This window comes from Stegastes partitus, unplaced genomic scaffold (assembly GCF_000690725.1).
Source record: "Stegastes partitus isolate 25-593 unplaced genomic scaffold, Stegastes_partitus-1.0.2 Scaffold1807, whole genome shotgun sequence".
NCBI lineage: Eukaryota > Metazoa > Chordata > Actinopteri > Pomacentridae > Stegastes > Stegastes partitus.
In genome coordinates, this window is record NW_007579538.1 from 28007 (window position 1) to 47476 (window position 19470).

Below are 19470 nucleotides of genomic sequence, written 5' to 3' on the forward strand. Positions count from 1 at the left end.
TCACTGGCTCCAAAAATCCAAGATGTCAACCAGGAAGTAGCAAAACTCTGGCTTCATTTTCTCAGTGCAGAAACCAACGGGTGACGTCACGGTAGCTACGTCCATCTTTTATACAGTCTATGGTCAGGGTTCAGCCGACCCTCATTCACAAACAGCAGAATAGAAATAAATTCACTGAAACCCAAATGTAAGGAAAAGAAGAACAAGAAATGGAAAGAGAAAGAGAAGTAGCATGAACAGAAAGAGAGTTGAAACACAAAGGTATTTTCTTTCCCTTTACCCATTTCAGACAAGGGACAATCATTTTCAAGCGAGTGTGTCCTTGACTGACCCCGCAGGATTACGCTTTGGGCTTTTGTTGTGATTGTCTATCGACTCTATTTGTCTTGTATGATCAGGTCAGCTCAAATTTGACTTCAACCCTGAAAAACTCTTCCGTACAATACATCTTTTTTTATGAAACTTCAAAGAGAAATATGATCTGTGGCCTCAGATCCGACTCTAACAAACAAAAAAAAAAAAAACTAAAAACTTTTGCAGGTGAGGAAAAAATCTATCTATGGCTGCGATGCTGTGTGAGCGTCTAATGAGGGCTGATAACATAATTACACGATTGAGTCTGCGTGTGTGTGTGTGCTTCTTATAAAAAGGGATTTTTGTGTTCAGTTTTTCACCTGTTTTTTTATTTATTTATTTATTTAACTCTTCTCTTCACTCCATCAGCCCCCACCCAGCCTCCGTGTCACACACTTGTCTGCCAATTACTCTGAGCACATGGAGTAACAAGCACTATTCCAACAAGTCAACAAATATAATTGCCTCCACCTTGGAAAAACAAATATAACTGCTGCTATATTTGCGTCATTATGACTCAGCCCGCATTTTCCATGCAGCTTTGAAATTTACTGGTGTCAAAAAAAAATCACTAAGTTCTGAGGAGGGATTTTTGATGATTGTTCCACATCGTTAGTTATCATTACTTTCCTTATAAAAACGGGTACTGAGTGATGGTGGAGAAAGTGGGAAGAGTAAGGTTAATAGAGACATTCGGAAAGCGTCCCGTAAATCATCCACGAAGAAGAAGAAGAAGAAGAAGAAGAAGAAGAAGAAGAGAGAGCAAGAAAGAGATGGAATGGGAGTAATAGCAGGAGCTGAAGGAGAAAAGTAAGATGAAGGGAACAGCTGAAGGAAGTGAGAGGAGGAAAGAAGAACATAAAAAAGAGCAAGGAACAAGAGACTAAAAGTGCCTAACTTTGCTGCAAAAGCTCTATTTTTTATTCAAGTCTGCTATTTCGGCACAGTCGAGTATGACAGCTGACGAAATTACAGCTCAGATGCTGTATATCTTATGTAAATACGCTGCTAATGCTACAACACCGCTATGAAATATGAATGTAATTTATAAAATATCGAGCTACGGGTTCCTTCGTGCGGATCATCAGTGGCTTAAATTAACCCGTTAATTGTCACGTTACACTTCGCTCACTGTGGCTCCTGTCTTTGGGCCCGAAGTCCGACCATGCGTCAAAATTCAATGTTCTGCCTAATCTAGGGTGAATTCCCTCCGAAATCAATTGCTCTCTGAGGCCGACGCCGCGAGACATTTGTTTGAATTGGCATACTCGTTTTTCATGGTTAGATGTGATGTGTTTTACAGCTTTAGTTCATTTAGAAGGGACACGTCAACGCTTCTGAATCATTTCCATCAACTTACTTTGCATACAGAGTCCATCGGTGCAGTTTTGAGACTGAAGCACGAGTCCCTCGCAGTCCTTTCCGCCGTTTTTAGGAGCCGGGTTGTTGCAGTCCCTCCTCCTCCACTGCGTACACTCCGTCCCACAGGCCGACCACTTGCTCCACTCTGTCCACACACCGTCCACTGGAGGGGAAGGAGGGGGAAACAAAAAATGACAATGTCTTAAACCTCGTAAAGTGTAGTATGGAAAGTTGTGCAAATAAAGAGAATAACATTGGGGCCTCATTGTCAAATAGGAAACACGGTCGTCCTCAAATGTATTCAGACCCTTCCATTAAAGAAAAGGCAAAATTCACAAAAGTTCCTCAAATAACTAGAAACTGAAAAAAAGCATTAATAAATAAAAATTTGCTAAATTATAATTTAGTGAAATAAGACATCGCTTTTGAATTGTGGTTGAAAAGAATAATTTAAAATTTCCGTGGCCAAAATCTCTCATTTTTCTAACACAAACCAAATACTATTACAGTAAAAAGTGGTCATATGCACTGTGTTCCAGTATTATTTGTCATTGCGTGACATGTGTGTGAAAGTAGTTACAGCCTACTTTGATTGCCATCATCACAAATCTTTTCTATATCTTATTTGCATTCATCATTAAGTTATTTTTCTCAACCTGCCTCACGTTGACCCATAGAAACCGTCTTTAAGGCTTTCAAACGTCTCACAGGTGACGTGACAATGCAAGCACAGAAAAAAAAACAGAGGAGGAACTGCTTCGGGTTTAACTGAAGATCATAAGTGGAAGAAGGTTGTGAAGTAGTCATGCCATTATGAAAAATAGGCCTCGAGACACTGAGGTTGCTTGCTACACTGATGTTTTTCTTTTGTTTTGTTTTGTCTTTTACAAATAACATAACATAACATGTTTAAATGCCCTGTGTATTAAACCTTTCTGTTGTTATTTGGAAGAAAAAAAAACATATTTTAAAGTTTAATTTGAGCACTTTGCTGATGAGCAGTGGACCAAAATCAAAATACCTGTAAACAGGTGCAGAAGTCTGATTGATTGCAGTGATTGGCTCAAAGGGTTGTTCAACAAAATGTCAGTTTACGGGTCCAATCATGCTTGTTTTTTTTTTTTTATACATATATTTCTGTTTAACCACAATTCATGATTTTCATTAAATTCTAATTTCTCATTACTTTTGTCAATTTCAGCTTATTTCACTGACAGCTGTTGTTTTTCCTTCTTTAATGGGAGGGTGTGAATACATTTGAGGACAACTGAAGTGAATAGAACAGACTTACCAGTGCACAGTGTGGTGCAGGGCAGCTTCTGTATGGCCTGTCCATCACAGGGGAGTCCACCGTTGAGAGGGGCGGGGTTAGTACAGCTCCTGGTTCGCTTCTGGAAGCCTCGTCCACAGCGGCTGTTACACACAGACCACTCGGTCCATGTCGACCAGCCGCCGTTCACTGTGGACACAGAGATCAGTCGCTTGATGAATACAATGGTGCATCGTGCTTTAGTCCTCTAACAGCCACCCACACGGAGACACCCCACCACCAAAAGTTTCACCTTGTGTTCTGCCGTGTGTGCTTACGGTAGGAGTTATTATTTTAAAAATGACCGCACCAGAGGGCTGAACTACCAAGCACGTTTGACATGGGCGCTCTCTGTGAAAGCTAAAACCTAAAACCCCCAAGCAGAGATAATGGGTATCACAGCGAAGGTTATCAACTTCCTTTGTTAGCTCGGGTTTTTCTACATCAGGCTCTGTGGCTGCTCCCAAAAAAAGTAGGCATTTGACTTGCCATTTGACTCTTCTTCTGCTCGAAATGGAACCATCGCGGGTTGCCTACTTCAGTCGAGAGGAGCTGGTTGCTATAATAGAGAGCTACGAGGAATATGAAAACTTATTATCGTAAAAACCACTGTTACTGCAAATGATGCAAGAGAGGAATGCTTTGTGCTTATTTGAAATGTGACAGCTACACATTGGAGCTCTTAAACTCTTAGCGTCATACAGTTAAATATAACAATCAAATATGGGTCTGACACGCTCCAACAATTAAGGATACGTGGAAATCACTTCAGTTTAAAGTAAATGTAATATTCCTGTGATAAATGCCAATACCCTAATCAATTTTCTAATCTGTGTGATACTAGCTGCCATACCAGCAGTGGAAAATGAACTCGGCAGGAGATTAGGATCAAGCATTCCAACATATTTATGCAATTTCTGCTTCACCAGCTGAACGCATTTGGATTCCCATGGCAATGCAGCACATGCATTTTTCCTACTGTAAGTGCACCGCTTCATTCAGTGGCATCAATTACTTACAGTTCAACAGGTTGTCAGAAATAACATATTCCCTCAGCTGAGAATCTACTGCTCATAAGGAAGATTGTCAGGAAAGGAATTGCTGCAAGAATGGCCCCTATTATAGCTGATTTGAACATAACCTCCTCCGGAGCAGGTTAGCTGTGCAGCATCAGTTACCATGGCGATATAGCCAAGTTAGGAGAGAGCCATCTCCGTGACAATTAAAGCTCATAGCTCACTAAACATACCTGGCTAACCCATTAGTTTCGCTTTGTAGAACACGCCTCAGCTGAAAACGTGAGGTGGAAATGTGCAATATCCTTATTTTCGTAACTTTTTCTAGTGCCAGCAGACCATGGCAGTCTGTAGGAGCTCCCTGCAGATGAAATATAAGGTGGATGATCAGCCATCTCTACAAAACAACAAACATTTTATCCCACTTTGCAACTTTTCATTTATTTGCTGCTTTAAAGACCTTTTTAAAATAACAGATTGCAAGGGGTTGTTAAATCTCAGCTCTAAAATTACTGGCAAAACACAAAGGTCTTAATACTAAACAAGCCCTCAAAAAGGCAGTTGATGAAGTACAATGAGCGCCTACAAGTCCAGGTCATCGGGAACATGTTTAAATTGGGCTGGAAACCCTCATCCTTAATGACGAAATCTGGGATTTTTATGTATTGTTTGATTTCTATCAAATATTGGATTTGTGCGTCGCTGAAGTTTAGTGAAAACAGCTGGATTCTCCTGCACACCAAAGCCACACACACAGGCTTCTGAAATTTTTAATTTTCCTGCAGCTACCACAGCACAGTTTTCCCTCCACTGTGTTTACTCTCACTAATACACTGAGGGAAGGAGACACACACTGACACAGATATGCAAACACATCAAGTTGTACGGCCCACTTAACACACAGTACAACACAAAGTACCGCGCTCCTTCTCAAATTCTGAACTTTCATTGCGGAAAGCACGAGAAGAAAAAAAAAAAAGCTAAATCGTGACTTGGGTTAGTTGAGTATTTTCATAATCTGTTTGTATCTCGAGCTGCAGGTCCCGGTGAGGACACCCGGAATCTTTCTTTGTGGAGTTTGTGGGTTCTCTCCAGGTTCTCCGGCTTCCTCCCACAAGGTCCAAAACCATCCATCCATCCATTATCTATACACCGCTTAATCCTCACTAGGGTCATGGGGGGCTGGAGTCTATCCCAGCTGACTTAGGACACCCTGGACAGGTCACCAGTCTATCACAGGGCTACACTTAGAGACAGACAACCAAGCACACTCACATTCACACCTACAGACAATTTAGAATCACCAATTAACCTCAACATGTTTTTGGACTGTGTGGGAGGAAGCCGGAGAACCCGGAGAGAACCCACGCTGCATGGGGAGAACATCCAAACTCCACGCAGAAAGATTCCGGTGCCCCCACCGGGACGCGAACCGGCAACCTTCTTGCTGTGAGGCAACAATGCTACCAACTGCACCACCCTGCAGCCCGTCCAAAAACATGTTGAGGTTAATTGGTGATTCTAAATTGTCCGTAGGTGTGAATGTGAGTGTGCTTGGTTGTCTGTCTCTAAGTGTAGCCCTGTGATAGACTGGTGACCTGTCCAGGGAGTCAGCTGGGATAGACTCCAGCCCCCCATGACCCTAGTGAGGATTAAGCGGTGTACAGATAATGGATGGATGTTTGCATCTCTTCTCCTCTTTCTTTTTTACTGCATCCTTTTACATTTTACTTAACCGGACCTTCATTATTTAGCATTACTGTCGCTGCTTTACCAGACGAAAATGAAACAGGACAGAGCAGACAAAGACGGGCAGATGAGACGGCAAGAAAGAGAGAAATCAGGTATTAAAGTTGAGAATGAGTCACAAGGCCACCCAGAGAGAGAGAGGGCTGGCATCCAGAGAGGTGCAGTGGGCTGAAATTCCTCCGCTGCATCTCGACAGCTCTGTCTCAGCCCGGTGCATAGTGCCCACTCCTTTCCAAACGCCCAATTAGAAATGAATCATCAGAGCGAAAGTAACCAGCGAAATTTAGGCGGCCGCTTTTGTCTTGTATTTCCTGAGGTTTTTGCTGCTTTCTTTTCCTTCTTCGCCCAACTGCTTTCTCCCACTCTCTCACCTGTCTCCCTTCCTCCTATAGCTGCTTCATTTATTTTTTTTCTCCCCTTATGCTCCTGTGTTTTTTTTTTTTTCTTTTCCACAACAATTTCACCTTGTCAACAGTGTCAGCCAGGCCCTTGTGGAGCCGAGAAGATTGAACCAGAGATTGAACAATCTATTTCTGTAAGGATACATCAGTGTCAAACCACTCCATCTCTCGTTGTCTGTATCGAACAGGCACAGACGCTCAGTTATTTTGATTGAAACACTCCTACTAGTGAATAGAGTCAGTGTTATATTTGAGAGAAATATTTGTGTGTCTGTGTGTGTGTGATCTGCTGTACATCGTTCCTCCTGAAAATGTTTCCTATCCTCTCACGTCAGTCTGGCATTTGGTAAAATGGGGAGAAAAAAAAAAGAGAAAGTGAGGCATATGAGGCATGTTCCTCCCCATCAACAAGCCTTTCCTCTGCAGCTTTTAGTAAAAATGGCACCAGGAGAGTTTTGCCTGAAAAGCAATCAAACACCAGAACTAAGCTATTCAAAGTTTTTTTTATTTGGTTGTTGTTGTTGTTATTTTTTTTCCCACAGCTGTTATTGCGCCATATGCCGCACAATTCATTTCGAGCCGGGACTCTTGGCAAAAAGCGCGAACATTTGGAAAGCCAGAGCGTTCTAATTTCAAACTGACGGTGCCATTGGTGGGTTTTAATTGGACGAGGTCAAGGGGTGATGTGAGAATATCAGGCCAATCACAAAGAAAGCGTGTTGGCATGGCGGTAGAGCTAATTTCATGTGGCAGATGGGGGGGGAGGGCTTGGCTTGGCTGATCAGAGACAGAGTTGGGCAGCTTCAGGTTTGAAAAGGTGTCATATCGGGAAAATTCCAAACGTTAGACATGTAAAATGTCACCAACACTCATGATAACACATCACCCAAATCGGTGCTGGTTTTTTCAGACGCACAGACTCACCATAAACGATAACCGTGGCCGTCGTGCTTCGCCTTTTGGCCACGATGTTTTTAGCCACGCACGTGTAGTTGGCCGTGTCGGACAGACGCGCCTGCTTGATGATCAGGTTGTGGTCGATGGTTATGTAGAAGTTCCTGTCCTCCGCCGGGTCGATTATCTCCTCATTCTTTAACCACTCCACCTGGTAGACGAAGAGAAGAGAAAAGCGAGGTTAGTACGAAGGTTTCTCTACACAAAAGAGAGAAGATCAGAAAAAAACGTAGCAAATAAATGACGATAATGACAATATGAAGCTACAGGTTTGTACCAGTCAACCTGATTAACCCAGATACACATAATATCACCGTCAATTTCTAAGCTTGTTTTTTTTTTTTTTTCCCAAACCTGATCCACTTGGAGAGAAATTGCTGATAAAATAAAACTGGGGAGAAACATAAAAATGCTTTTGAGAGCATCTAAAACAGTCTATCTGTCAGAATAAAAGAACAAAAGTTTCTACAGATGACAAATGAGGGAGGGATGGGAGGACTTTTTTGTTTTAATGGCTCCACACAGAAAAGTACACGTCACATTCAGTATTCCAAGTAAATAAATATCTGAAGGATAGGAGGCCTTGTAGTGACGGCCGAGACTCTCCTGGAAGTAAAACTGCTGTCCAAACTCTTCCTGAACATACTACTGTAGGTTACACATTTACAAGCAATTAAAGGTAATGCATGGGGCAAAATGTAATAATAACAACACTAATCATACATGATGAAATCTCACAAGGTTGTTTATGCATCAAATCACAGCTGGACCCTTCCCCGGTACGGAACCCCGGGGTGGCAGCATAGACGAGGAAAAATGCCCCGAGCATATGCTTCCACAAGGTACTTTGGGTGAAGGGTAGGACAGAGGGAAACTATTGTATTTATGAGCCTAATCACATTTCCTGAGTGCTGTATTTACTGGTCCAAACCCTCATAAATTCAGCCCGTCCAAGCTTTATGGCAGCCACATAAATGTCCAAGCTGTGTTGTTTAATTCATGTTGTTTAATTTCCTCCTCCCTTCACATTAGGAAATGGAAATCTCAGATGCAGAAGAAGAGGAAATTCAGTGTTATTCTTCAGTTTACTGCCTCCTCGGGCTCAGCTGTCATTCTTCTTCTCTCAGTTATTCCACCTGCTTCTCTCTCTCTGATCTTTACAGATTCTGTAGTACTCTTTGGCCATGGGGCTCAGCGCCGCTCTGAATTCTCAATCTTACGCGAGATGCCGTGTGACCTTTCAGTTTCCATTACAAAGTGAAGGTTATATAGAGAAAAAAAAGCCAAACGAAAAACATCTACAGTATATCCAGTGCAAATGGTCAGGCAACAAGTTTAGCCTTACGCCGTGGGAGTATAAATTAGTGAAGGTGCTCTTTCGCAACAACAGCAAATGCGATATATATATATTACGTTGTGAAGGAAAACAAAAGGCTCTTTGAATCTCTGTTTATTCATGCTTGACATAGTTAAATAAGAGGCTCACAGGGAACAATAAAAAAAAAGTCTTTGCTGAAATAAAAACTCAAGTAAAAGTAGAGTAAAATGAATCATATTAGCTGCACCCTGATCAGATTAGATCACATTACAAACCTGACTGGGAAGATAAATCCATCTAAGCACTGCAATTTAGGTAATCTTCAGCAAAATAATACGACAAATCGACAAATTCTGTCCTCAAAAAGTAAATGGATAGTACATGTACTTATAGATCCATATTCTATATAATAGGAAAACAATCATCGTCACATTCTCAGGAAATTGTATACCTATAAAAAACTAAAGTGCTTTCTCAACTACATTTTTAAGGAAACATATTTTCTCCTAAATTACTCGTGTTTGTTACACAGCTTGTTGGTACACAATTACACAGCTTTGCCAGTTTTTTGCATTGTTGTACAATTGGCCTTTTTTTCTGATCATGTATTAGAAGGAGTTGGACGTAAGGGCGTATTTTAACCCAAACCATGATATTTTTTCTGACCGAGTATTACCGGTGGACTTAACCTAACCCAACAAATACATACATATATATATATATATATATATACACTCATATATACTTCTGTCCTCTATTTAGGGAAACTATTCAACATATAACCAAAAATATGATTTTAAGAGTTGATTTCTTGCATGAAGGAACAAAACAAAATGTTCCCCTTAAACCAAAACCGAGTTTCAGAGTTATTCATTTCATTTTTTAACTTTCTTTTTTTGTTGTTTCCTTAAGTGGCAAAAACATGCAAATTTCACATCCCAACAAACCAACGAAACAAGAAAACAAAGAGTGAAGGAGTCAAGCGACGCCTCCCAGTGGTTCCATCGTCACCAATGGGAGAAGGGTCGCTCTGTTGTTGTTGTTTTTTGTTGTGAGTAAAAATGTAAGTACACAACAATGCAAAATTAAACTTAAATCAAGGAATACGAGTCACCTTGCTGGAAGTCCTGTATTTGTCTAATGGGTTGTATCATATATTCACTTTATTAGCTTCACCTCGTCGGTACAAGACAAAAGTCACATTTTTTTTCCCCCTCACATCTCGCATTTCCTGAAAAAGTCTGAGAGACTGATGTGGAGAACACAGTGGCCAGTGGCATAATGTAACGTTAGTGTCACATCCCCGAATGCTCTGAAAGATTTAGGTGATGGCTCATTATGCTGCAGAAAATATTCAACAGAAAAAAAGGGCAAGACTGTCCACGATTCAAGTTTGTTTTTCATCATGACACAGCACGGACACAAATGCTCAGAATAATGCTTAACAGCTAGTTTGCAACTTTTCATGTGAGCAGGCTATTAAAATATGTAAGTGATGTGGATGGGCATGCATTTACTAACACACATTTTAGGATGGAGACTTGGTTGAAGGTCAGGGTGAAGTTGACTTTCAGGTCAGAATGAGGGTCATGGTCAGGCAAGACGTAATTAGGATTGAGTGAAGTTTGTACGTATAAGTTGATGTAATGTGCCTGAAACACTGCTGCGTGTGTATGTGTGCATGTATGTGTGCAAAAGAGCTTTAAAGTAGAGCTAGACGGAAGAAAATCAGAAGGAAAAGCGAGAGCAAAAGTTGAAGGAGGGGAAAAAATAAAAAGCTAAAGAAAGGTGCCAATTCTAGCGTTTCATCTGGGCAAGATAAAAGAACAGAGGAGCACATTAAATGTTAACTTTGATGCTCTGAAACTCCCTCGCCATAATCACACACACACATACAGTATGTAAACAAGCATAAGCACTAAGGCTTATAAATTGAGCTTATTTATTTAAACACAGTCCATAAAATTTGAAATATTGAATTATGGCGGCGGTCACACGTTACGGCACAAACGTTCACAGTGGGGGTCAAACAGCTGTATTTGCTTCCCTGCACATTAGCATAATGAACATCCGATAAGAGGTGCTACTGAACAGCCCCGCTGAAATAAGAATACCATGTCTGGCAACAGCAGACGGCAAATTATGAAACACAAGATGAGAAATAGGACTGAAGGAAAACAAGCGATTTCTCTTTAAGGTGCTTGTATTGCGACTGCTAAAATATTCATGACATTTAAAAACTTGTCAGGTACATTGAATGTTTCACATGATGTTGGGGCCAACAGAGAGCGTGGCAGCAGCAGCAGGAATGAATTGAAAATATGAGAAATGGTAAAAATGAAGAAAAGCTGTGACAGATGGTTTATATATAGAGCGGTGCAAATTGTGTGCGATCTCGTGACTTAACACTCAGATCAACATTTAAATATCATTAAAGAGCATCAACACTCTTCATCCACCCTTTCTCAACCAGTGACAGTTAGAATGCTGATCGTATTATTGACCATTCAACAAATAAAAATGTCTATTGAGCTTTAATATATGAACCCCAAATTATTAAACCAGGTTTAAAAATTAATCGTTATCTTCATTCTTAAACCAGAATTTTAACACTAGTGATTGTTCTTCAGGAGTGACTTGCATATGTCCCTTCAGCAACACATCATTGGTCTTAACACATTTTCTGTTCTTATGTATTCTGCTATAAATACTTCCTCCATTTACTCCATCCATCCTCCATCCATCCGTCCGTCCGTCCATCTGTCCGTCCATCCATCCATCCATCCATCCTCCATCCATCCATCCATCCATCCATCCATCCACCTCACAGGTGTAGCATATAAAGATGCTGACTAGACACCATGATTATTGCACAGGTGTACCTTAGGCTGGCCACAATAAAAGGCCACTCTACAATTCATCCCACAGCACAATGCCACAGATGTCGCAAGTTTTGAGGAAGCGTGCGATTGGCATGCTGACTGCAGGAATGTCCCCCAGAGCTGTTGCCCGTGAATTGAATGTTTCTCGACTATAAACTGTCTCCAAAGGCGTTTCAGAGAAGTAGCAGTACATTCAACTGGCCTCACAACTAACCACACCAGCCCAGGACCTCCACATCCAGCATCTTCACCTCCAAGATCGTCTGAGACCAGCCACCCAGACAGCTGCTGCAACCATCAGTTTGCATAACCAAAGAATTTCAGCACAAACTGTCAGAAAGTGTCTCAGGGAAGCTCATCTGCATGCTCCTCATCGGGGTCTCGACCTCACTGCAGTTCGTGTCGTAGCCGACTTGAGTGGGCAAATGCTCACATTCAATGGCGTCTGGCACTTTGGAGAGGTGCTATCTTCACGGATGAATCCCAGTTTTCACTGTATAGGGCAGGTGGCAGACAGCGCGTATGGCGTCGTGTGGGGTTGTCATCGTTATGAATCGAGCAGCCCATGGTGGCGGTGGGGTTATGGTATAGGCAGGCGTATGTTATGGACAACAAACACAGATGCATTTTATTGATGGTATTTTGAATGCACAGAGACACCGTGACGAGATCCTGAGGCCCATCTTTGTGCCGTTCATCCACAACCATCACTTCATGTTGCAGCATGATAATGTACCACAAGGATGTGTACACAACTCCTGGAAGCTGAAAACATTCTTGCATGGCCAGCATACTAACCGGACATGTCAGCCATTGAGCGTGTTTGGGATGCTCTGGATCAACGACAGCGTGATCCAGTTCCTGCCAATATTCAATGACTTCACACAGCCATTGGAGAGAAGTGGACAATCAACAACCTGATCAACTCTATATGAAGGAGATGTGTTGCATTGAGACAAATGGTGGCCACAACAGATACTGATTTTGTTTTCTAACCCCCCCAATACAGGAAAACTTACAGCAGCTTTTTATTGTGGCCAGCCTGAGGCACACCTGTGAGGTGGATGGATTGTCTCGGCAAAGGAGAAGTGCTCACTAACACAGATTTAGACAAACTTGTGAACAATATTTAAGAGAAATAGACCTTTTGTGTACGCAGAAAAAGTCTGAGTCTCATAGGAGCAACAACAAAAGTCTTGTGTTTATGTTCAGTGTACCATCAGTCCACAAAGCCAATGAGGACATTTGTGCCATCTTTTTTGGCAACAGCACAACTCAAATAGTTTTTTTTTAGTCTCATCCAGAGCCCACACTGATTGTTTTTAAGAAATCTTGCAAGCCATTGTTTTGCTGTTTAATTCTTCATTGAACATAAGCAAAAAGAGACACATAAAGGAGCCGACTAGTGAAATAACATGACGCCTTTCCCTCCTGTCCTCCCCAGTTTGTTACCAGCAGCCACTGACCACATCAGAAATGACAGATACAACATTTACAAAGCACTGGATTTGCCTTTTATTCATCATTATTACTTCTATTAAGGATCTGAATAATTACAAAAAGAGAAACAGATGAAAAGCTGCTTTCAGCACCACCAAGGGTTACATCTGTTTTTCTGTTTTGTTTTATTGCGGTTGGCATCAAGACATTTTCAGGGAGGTATTTTTATCTTTGAGTTAAAGTGAGTCAACTTTATGATACTGCACTGTCATGATGTGATGCTAATGGCAAGAAAAGCAGCATGGGTGCTGGGATCTTTGTTGACGTGACTTTGTGATTTATCACTCCTATGCATGAATCATACATCAGTAACGAGCTAATTTTACACACCATCCACGATGATGAAAATACAGAAAAACAGAAACGCACGACAAAAAGAGGGAACTGTCAATATTTTAGAGACGTCTCCAAAATTTCATAAATCATGCTTTCTGGGGAGCTCATGTCTTATTAAGACCCCTCTAGCTCCCCTGCAGTTGAAGCACGGCTTTACTTTGTGGCATTTTCTGCACAAAAATAATAAAAAAAGAGCAAATTGTTATTTCTGTAAAGTGTTTTTTTTTTACTAACAAAGCAGCAGTAATATAGTTAAGATGGGGAAAAAATAGGGAAAGTGGTGCATTGCATATCGATTTAAGTGGTGCTTCTAAATTTTGTCCTCGTGCTCCTAAAATTTTCAGTGGGGAGCATCAGTGGGAAAAAAAGAAGTCAGTCTGGAGTACTGTTATGTAATCATTTTTCAAGCAAGCAGTTCACAAATGAGTGTAGCTGGTGCAGCAGGCTTAGTGACAGTCCTACAAAATGCAAAAAAAAAATCAGATCAGATCATTTCCCGGCAACACAAAATATGAACATGGGACTTTCCTGGCAGCCTATTAATGCTGGCTGTGAGTTCTGTTTGATGATTCACTGAAAATAACCCCGGTCTTTGATAATGCCTGAAGGTTGGAGCATGTGAGACCGATGTGTGCTCTGGTGGCTTCAGACAAAGAGACCACATGTGGTGGCTATAGTACCACTGCCACTGCATCATTAGCCACAGCTGGTGTGGACCGCGTGTGTGTGTGTGTGTGTGTGTGTGTGTGTGTGCGCATGGCAGAGGGTGGCTGATTGGATCAAGCCGACCCCAAGGGAGAATGTGTATTTGTTATTTTAACTCTCGCCCCCACATCACCTGTCTGTCTTACTTCACCCACACACCACTGGACACACACACACACACACACACACACACACATAAAACAGCACACCATTAAGACATGGCTTTACTGTTATGGTGCAGATATGAAGTAATGCCATTATATATCCCAGTGTGGAGAAACATCCAATTCTTTCAGTGCGTGACCACACACACAAAAAAAACACACACACAGATACACACAAGATACCCTCTGACACACTCGCTCATGTATAAACACAAGCTGTAGCCGCGTGCCCTCCGTTTCAACTGTAATAAGATTTTATAAAAGGTTCAGCGAGAGTCCATTCTTTTTTACTTCAGACAAAGAAATCAAATGGCTTTTCTCTTTTCTTTTGTTTTTTAAAGGATAAAGGCTTTCTCTGATCAATTACGCACTCGCTTTGTTCGTGTTTCCTTTCTGCTTGACCCCATGACTGACGTTCATTTGGCTACAGGTATATTTCAAACCTTGCGCGCCTGAAAACAAGATAAAAGCAGATTTCCTTAGCTGTCAGTAATGTACTTGCTCGCAGTGATGAATATTGCAATATATGCTGTGGCGTGAGGAGTGATACAACATGTAAATACTTCCCATGTGTTTTCTTACTTACGGACAAATCAAGGCTGCAGAAAAGTTTAATATATTGCACATATCTATTGAGATATGCATCTTTCGTTGGCAGTGGAACAAAGGCTCCGGTCGCATGCTGTGCAAGATAAAAGTAGGCCAAGATATAGAGATATATATTCCCTTTTGTTGCAGTGGAGAGCAGCAGAAAATGTTTTTGAAAAGCAAAAGCGTTGCTGCATATCTGCAACCGAGAGCAGGGACATCACAGTCACACTGTGTCACAAAGAGAAAACACAGTATAAATCTTGCAAAAGCAAAACAAATGGCAGACCACAGAGCAAGAAGTAAGATAACAGAGCAAAGAATATCTATGACAAATGCTAAAATATGACATGCTTTGTAGAGCCACAACAAAGAGTCTCATATGGGAGTCGATAACAGCTCAGAGATACAGGGTCTATGGGTAGGATCTGACACTGAATCACAACATTAATTTTTCAAAGTAGCTGCAGGCGCAAACACACACACACACACACACACACACAATACGAGTATGACAAAACACAAATTGGACCGGTTACAATAAAATCTGATTCTGCATTCAAATCAGGGAAATCAAGCCGTACCGCGCGCGTGTGTGTGTGCATGTGTGTGTGTGTGTGTGTGTGTGAATCACTGAAGTGTTAATATGTACGTTCGTCACCGAGGATTATCCCCTTGATTAGCTATATTAGCTGGATCCATACAAGACCACAGATGAGTGGGTTAAAGAGCTCTCACAGTGATTAGTCTACCTATGTGTGGGTGGGGACTGAGTGTGCGTCGTGTTTCCATGTTTTAATAATCCTAACCTCCCACCAGCTGCTCCGGCAGGCTTTGTCACCTCATTTCGTTGCAAGCTGAGACCGGGGTGTTGGACATCAGAGAACGTAAAAGGGAATTGAGCACGAATAAGGAAGGAAGGAAAGTTAGAGTAGTTTGAATCGAGCAAACAAATGTTTTTTTTTGAAGAAAGTACAGGTGAACATTCATTCCTCCAGTGCAATCGGTTTTATTTTTAGCCTCATGAATTAATTCGAGACACCTTTGTTTGAATCATCCTGAGTATTATCTTAAAGAGGGCAAAGTGGGCCTGATTCATAACGCTAAAAATAAAAAACATTGCTCCGAGTTAGTGTAAAGCTTTCTCCTCTTTAATTTTTATTGCCTACCAATGCCATCCTGTCTCCTACAAAGCACCTTGATATACAGCTCATTTGTTTTGCAAAATATCTATTTAGGGAAACAAAACTGCAGGCTGGATTATGCTCAGTGATTTTCCATTCAAGGAGATGCTAAGATAGGAGACTCGAGTTTGTTTAGAAGCACATGTTAATAGGTTTAGGCAATAAAAGTACTTTTTTTTGTTTTTGCTCCTGTCAGATTTGTTTTTTTTAGTCTTTGTGGGCTCATTTTTCATTCCAACAGAAGTTCTACACCTCTATGGAAACAGCACGACCATAGCAGAACAATATTTTACTACTAACATTTTCATATTATTTCTATATTTTACTCAGAATTTTTGTCATGGGACACTTGGTCGCAGCTGTCACTAATGGGCTCTAGGATATTGTTTTTAAGCAGAACCCAGAATGGTTAATAGAAAAGTTTTATTTTAATTTTTTTTTTAAATAAGTCATTTAGAATAAAGTGATGGATACATTTTTGATATTCTGAATTTCGTGAAGTTTTCTGACTTTGCTTTTCTGAAATTCACAGACAAGTGGTACAAGTCCATCACAAAACTGAAAATGAATAGTGTTTTTCTGTTTTGGAAGTGGGCTGCAAGGTGGCGCAGTGGTTAGCATCATTGCCTCACAGCAAGAAGGTCGCCGGTTCGCATCCCGGTGAGGACACCTGGGATATTTCTGCGTGGAGTTTGCATGTTCTCTCTGGGTTCTCCGGCTTCCTCCCACACAGTCCAAAAACACGTTGAGGTTAATTGGTGATTCTAAATTGTCCGTAGGTGTGAATGTGAGTGGCTGTCTGTCTCTAAGTGTAGCCCTGCGATAGCAACCCAGTCTCAGGACACAAAACAATAGAATAAATTTCAAGGCTATTTTACGAATTACCATGAGACTGGGTTGGCGATAGACTGGCAACCTGTCCAGGGTGTCCCCAGCCCCCCCGTGACCCTAGTGAGGATGAAGCGGTGTATAGGTAATGGATGAATGGATGCTTTGGAAGTTTCTGGCTGAAATTAAAGTTGCAATATTGACGATTTAAAAAAATAAAAATGCCATGCCTGTCAAACCCACCTGTTGGTTTGGGAGTTCAGGAGTTAAGCTAGTATTCTGAGTGTCTAATCAAGTTAATATTTGACCGATGTTCTTGATAAAACAAACAATCTGATGTATAGAAAACTGAGGTGGTAGTGTCAAAAAGTAAACTAGCTTAGACGAGCGCTACTTTGGATTTGGATTCCACTGTGTGACAGTCCATCAAAGTAAAAACGCTGCTAAGATGCTATTCTGTCGGTCAATAGTCTGATTTCCTGTCTTCAACAAAGCTGGACTTTGCAAAGCCTATCCTAGTTTGTGTTACATACTTTCATATGAATTACTCTGGCTGTGGATAAATACTGGCACAACGTCAATTCAAAACTGCCTCCAGACCAGCATTGATTCAACCAATCAGCTTGCTTGATGGCCTGCACCAAGCCCAGTTGATGGAAATATGATTACCCATAACACCCTACGAGTGGGTTCGCCGAGTTTTTCATGGAGGAGGAGCACGCCTCGGTCTAGGTGTCCCACAGTCCCTTCTCACTCAACCCCCAGCCAGCTCATACACATGGACACATCCCAGCCAGATGTGCCATGCTCATTATTATTGGCTCTGACTGGCATCTATAGAGCCATCACCATAATTGCCATGCTTGTTTCCATTATCAAACACTCACACATGCCCATATGCTCACACAGACATTAACAAAGCCACACGCTCGCACAAAAAATTGCAACGTGCCAAAACCAGTCCTCAAGAGCCCAGTTAGTCCAGTCAGCAGAAAATAAACCAGGAGAGGGATAAATAAACAAGGAAGGAGAGGAAGAGGACAATAAAGAGGGAAGGAATGAAAAAAAAGTGCAGATGAGAGGAGGGTCAGAGGGAGACCAAGAGGTGGAGAGGACGGAGGAATGAAGAGAAAACACAATAGCGGAGTGACAGTAGGAAGGCGAAACAAGAGAGCAGGTGGGAGGAAACATATTGAGAAGGATGGACACAGACGGAGTGAGGGATAGAAGAGAGACGGAGTGAGAGGATGAGAGATGGGTGCTGGCAGAGAGGACCATCTATCTTTCTCTCCTGCTGCCATCAGCTTTCTTGACACAAACCCAGACAATTGGCTATAACTGTCTGTGTGTGTTTATCAGAGGATAATACCAACAGATGCCACACACACACAGAGGCAGACACACACACACACCACCCGCGTCCTGATGTGTAGCTAAGTAGAATAGTAATCAAGCTATTCATTAGCGCTGTAACAAAGGCTATTACTGGCTAATCAACAATCTTCAAACTCAATCGAGGAAAGCTAATAGAAATTTAATCCAACAGCACGCTTGGATGTGGTGAAGACTGTGCGCCACTGTGTTTTGTGTGTGTTGATATTAGGCAAAACAATTAGCTCATTGTGATAAGATGAACAAAAGGACTTTGTTGTTTCAAACAATTACAGGAGTGTAACACTCTTGAAGAAGAAAAAAAGAAAGTAAGATAATTTGTCCTAAAATGTTTTCCTCAGCATCCAAAAAAAAAAAACAGGCACTTAAGGTTAAATCCTTGTTTGAATGCAGCAGATAAAAGAAGTTACAGCATTATTTCTGATTCAGTGACTACATGGGCGAACCACATGGACCCACGTGGCGATGGTGGACCCTACTGAATGAGGCCAACTTCATCATTTAGCCTCTCGAGAACATTTTGATCTGACTCTGATTTTGGCCAAATTGGGGATTATTGTGGTTCATGTTTTGTAATCCAGTCATTTGAATAATGGACTAAAACACCCATCAACAGCTCTCTGGTGTCAACAGAGTCACAGGAACAATCTGTGTTTATGGGAAATCTCTGATATTTGGCACCGTGTACAGCCAAAGACATTAAACCACCCTACATTATTAATATGTGCCAGTATATATACAGTAATAGTAACTCCTACTCAGACCTGCATTCTCATAACGTTCACTTTACCTCATCTGACAGCTTCCACACTCAGAGATCTATTCTTGCAGCAAATACAAGTGCAAAAGTAGCAAGCATTGATTTGGAAAAGCAAGTTGAAGCCACTGAGATTTGCAGGCAGCACATAATGTGTGTTTTAGAGTTTGTGTTTATTCTCCTTACTCCTCAGTGCAATGACTGTTTTCTTGCTCTTTGCACCTCTTGGCATCACTGTACCTGCCAACCGATCGCATTCTAACAAATACAAATGGCCAGATAGTGTAGTGACTGGCGAGAACACCTCCGGACTAATTGTCCTGTCAACCTCAGTGGGTTCATTCACTGCGACCTCCAATATAGTAACTCCTCTACGAATACATATTATAAACAGTGTGCCTTGGCATTGCTTCTCCAAGTCCCTGGAAGTCTACTAAAGGGATGGGACAGTCTCCATTTAGGTGGCAAACGACAGCGACCTGCTTAAACATTTGGAAGAAAAAAAAAGTGTTGTTATAGTCATGGACCAAAACCAAGATCAAGTCATGAGCAACTATGCCGAGATGACCAAGAACAGGGCCAAGTGGTGGCACGACAGCCGTTAAAAGTAACCCAATTCCAAGTTACTGACTGTATTCGAAGCACAAAGTTCTACATCCTATCACAGTAAT

At 41.5% G+C, this 19470-nt stretch overlaps 1 protein-coding gene across 1 annotated transcript in view; it reads right to left on the bottom strand.

Moving 5' to 3' along the window:
• Positions 1-19470, bottom strand: part of LOC103372697 (netrin receptor UNC5C-like) — a 99783-nt gene that overhangs the window by 25263 nt on the left and 55050 nt on the right. The window contains exons 5-7 of the mRNA XM_008302402.1: positions 7116-7296; positions 3008-3175; positions 1715-1879 (exon numbers count right to left, since the gene is read on the bottom strand). Coding sequence (XP_008300624.1) covers positions 1715-1879; positions 3008-3175; positions 7116-7296 — 514 coding nt within the window. The remainder of the gene's footprint in view (positions 1-1714; positions 1880-3007; positions 3176-7115; positions 7297-19470) is intronic.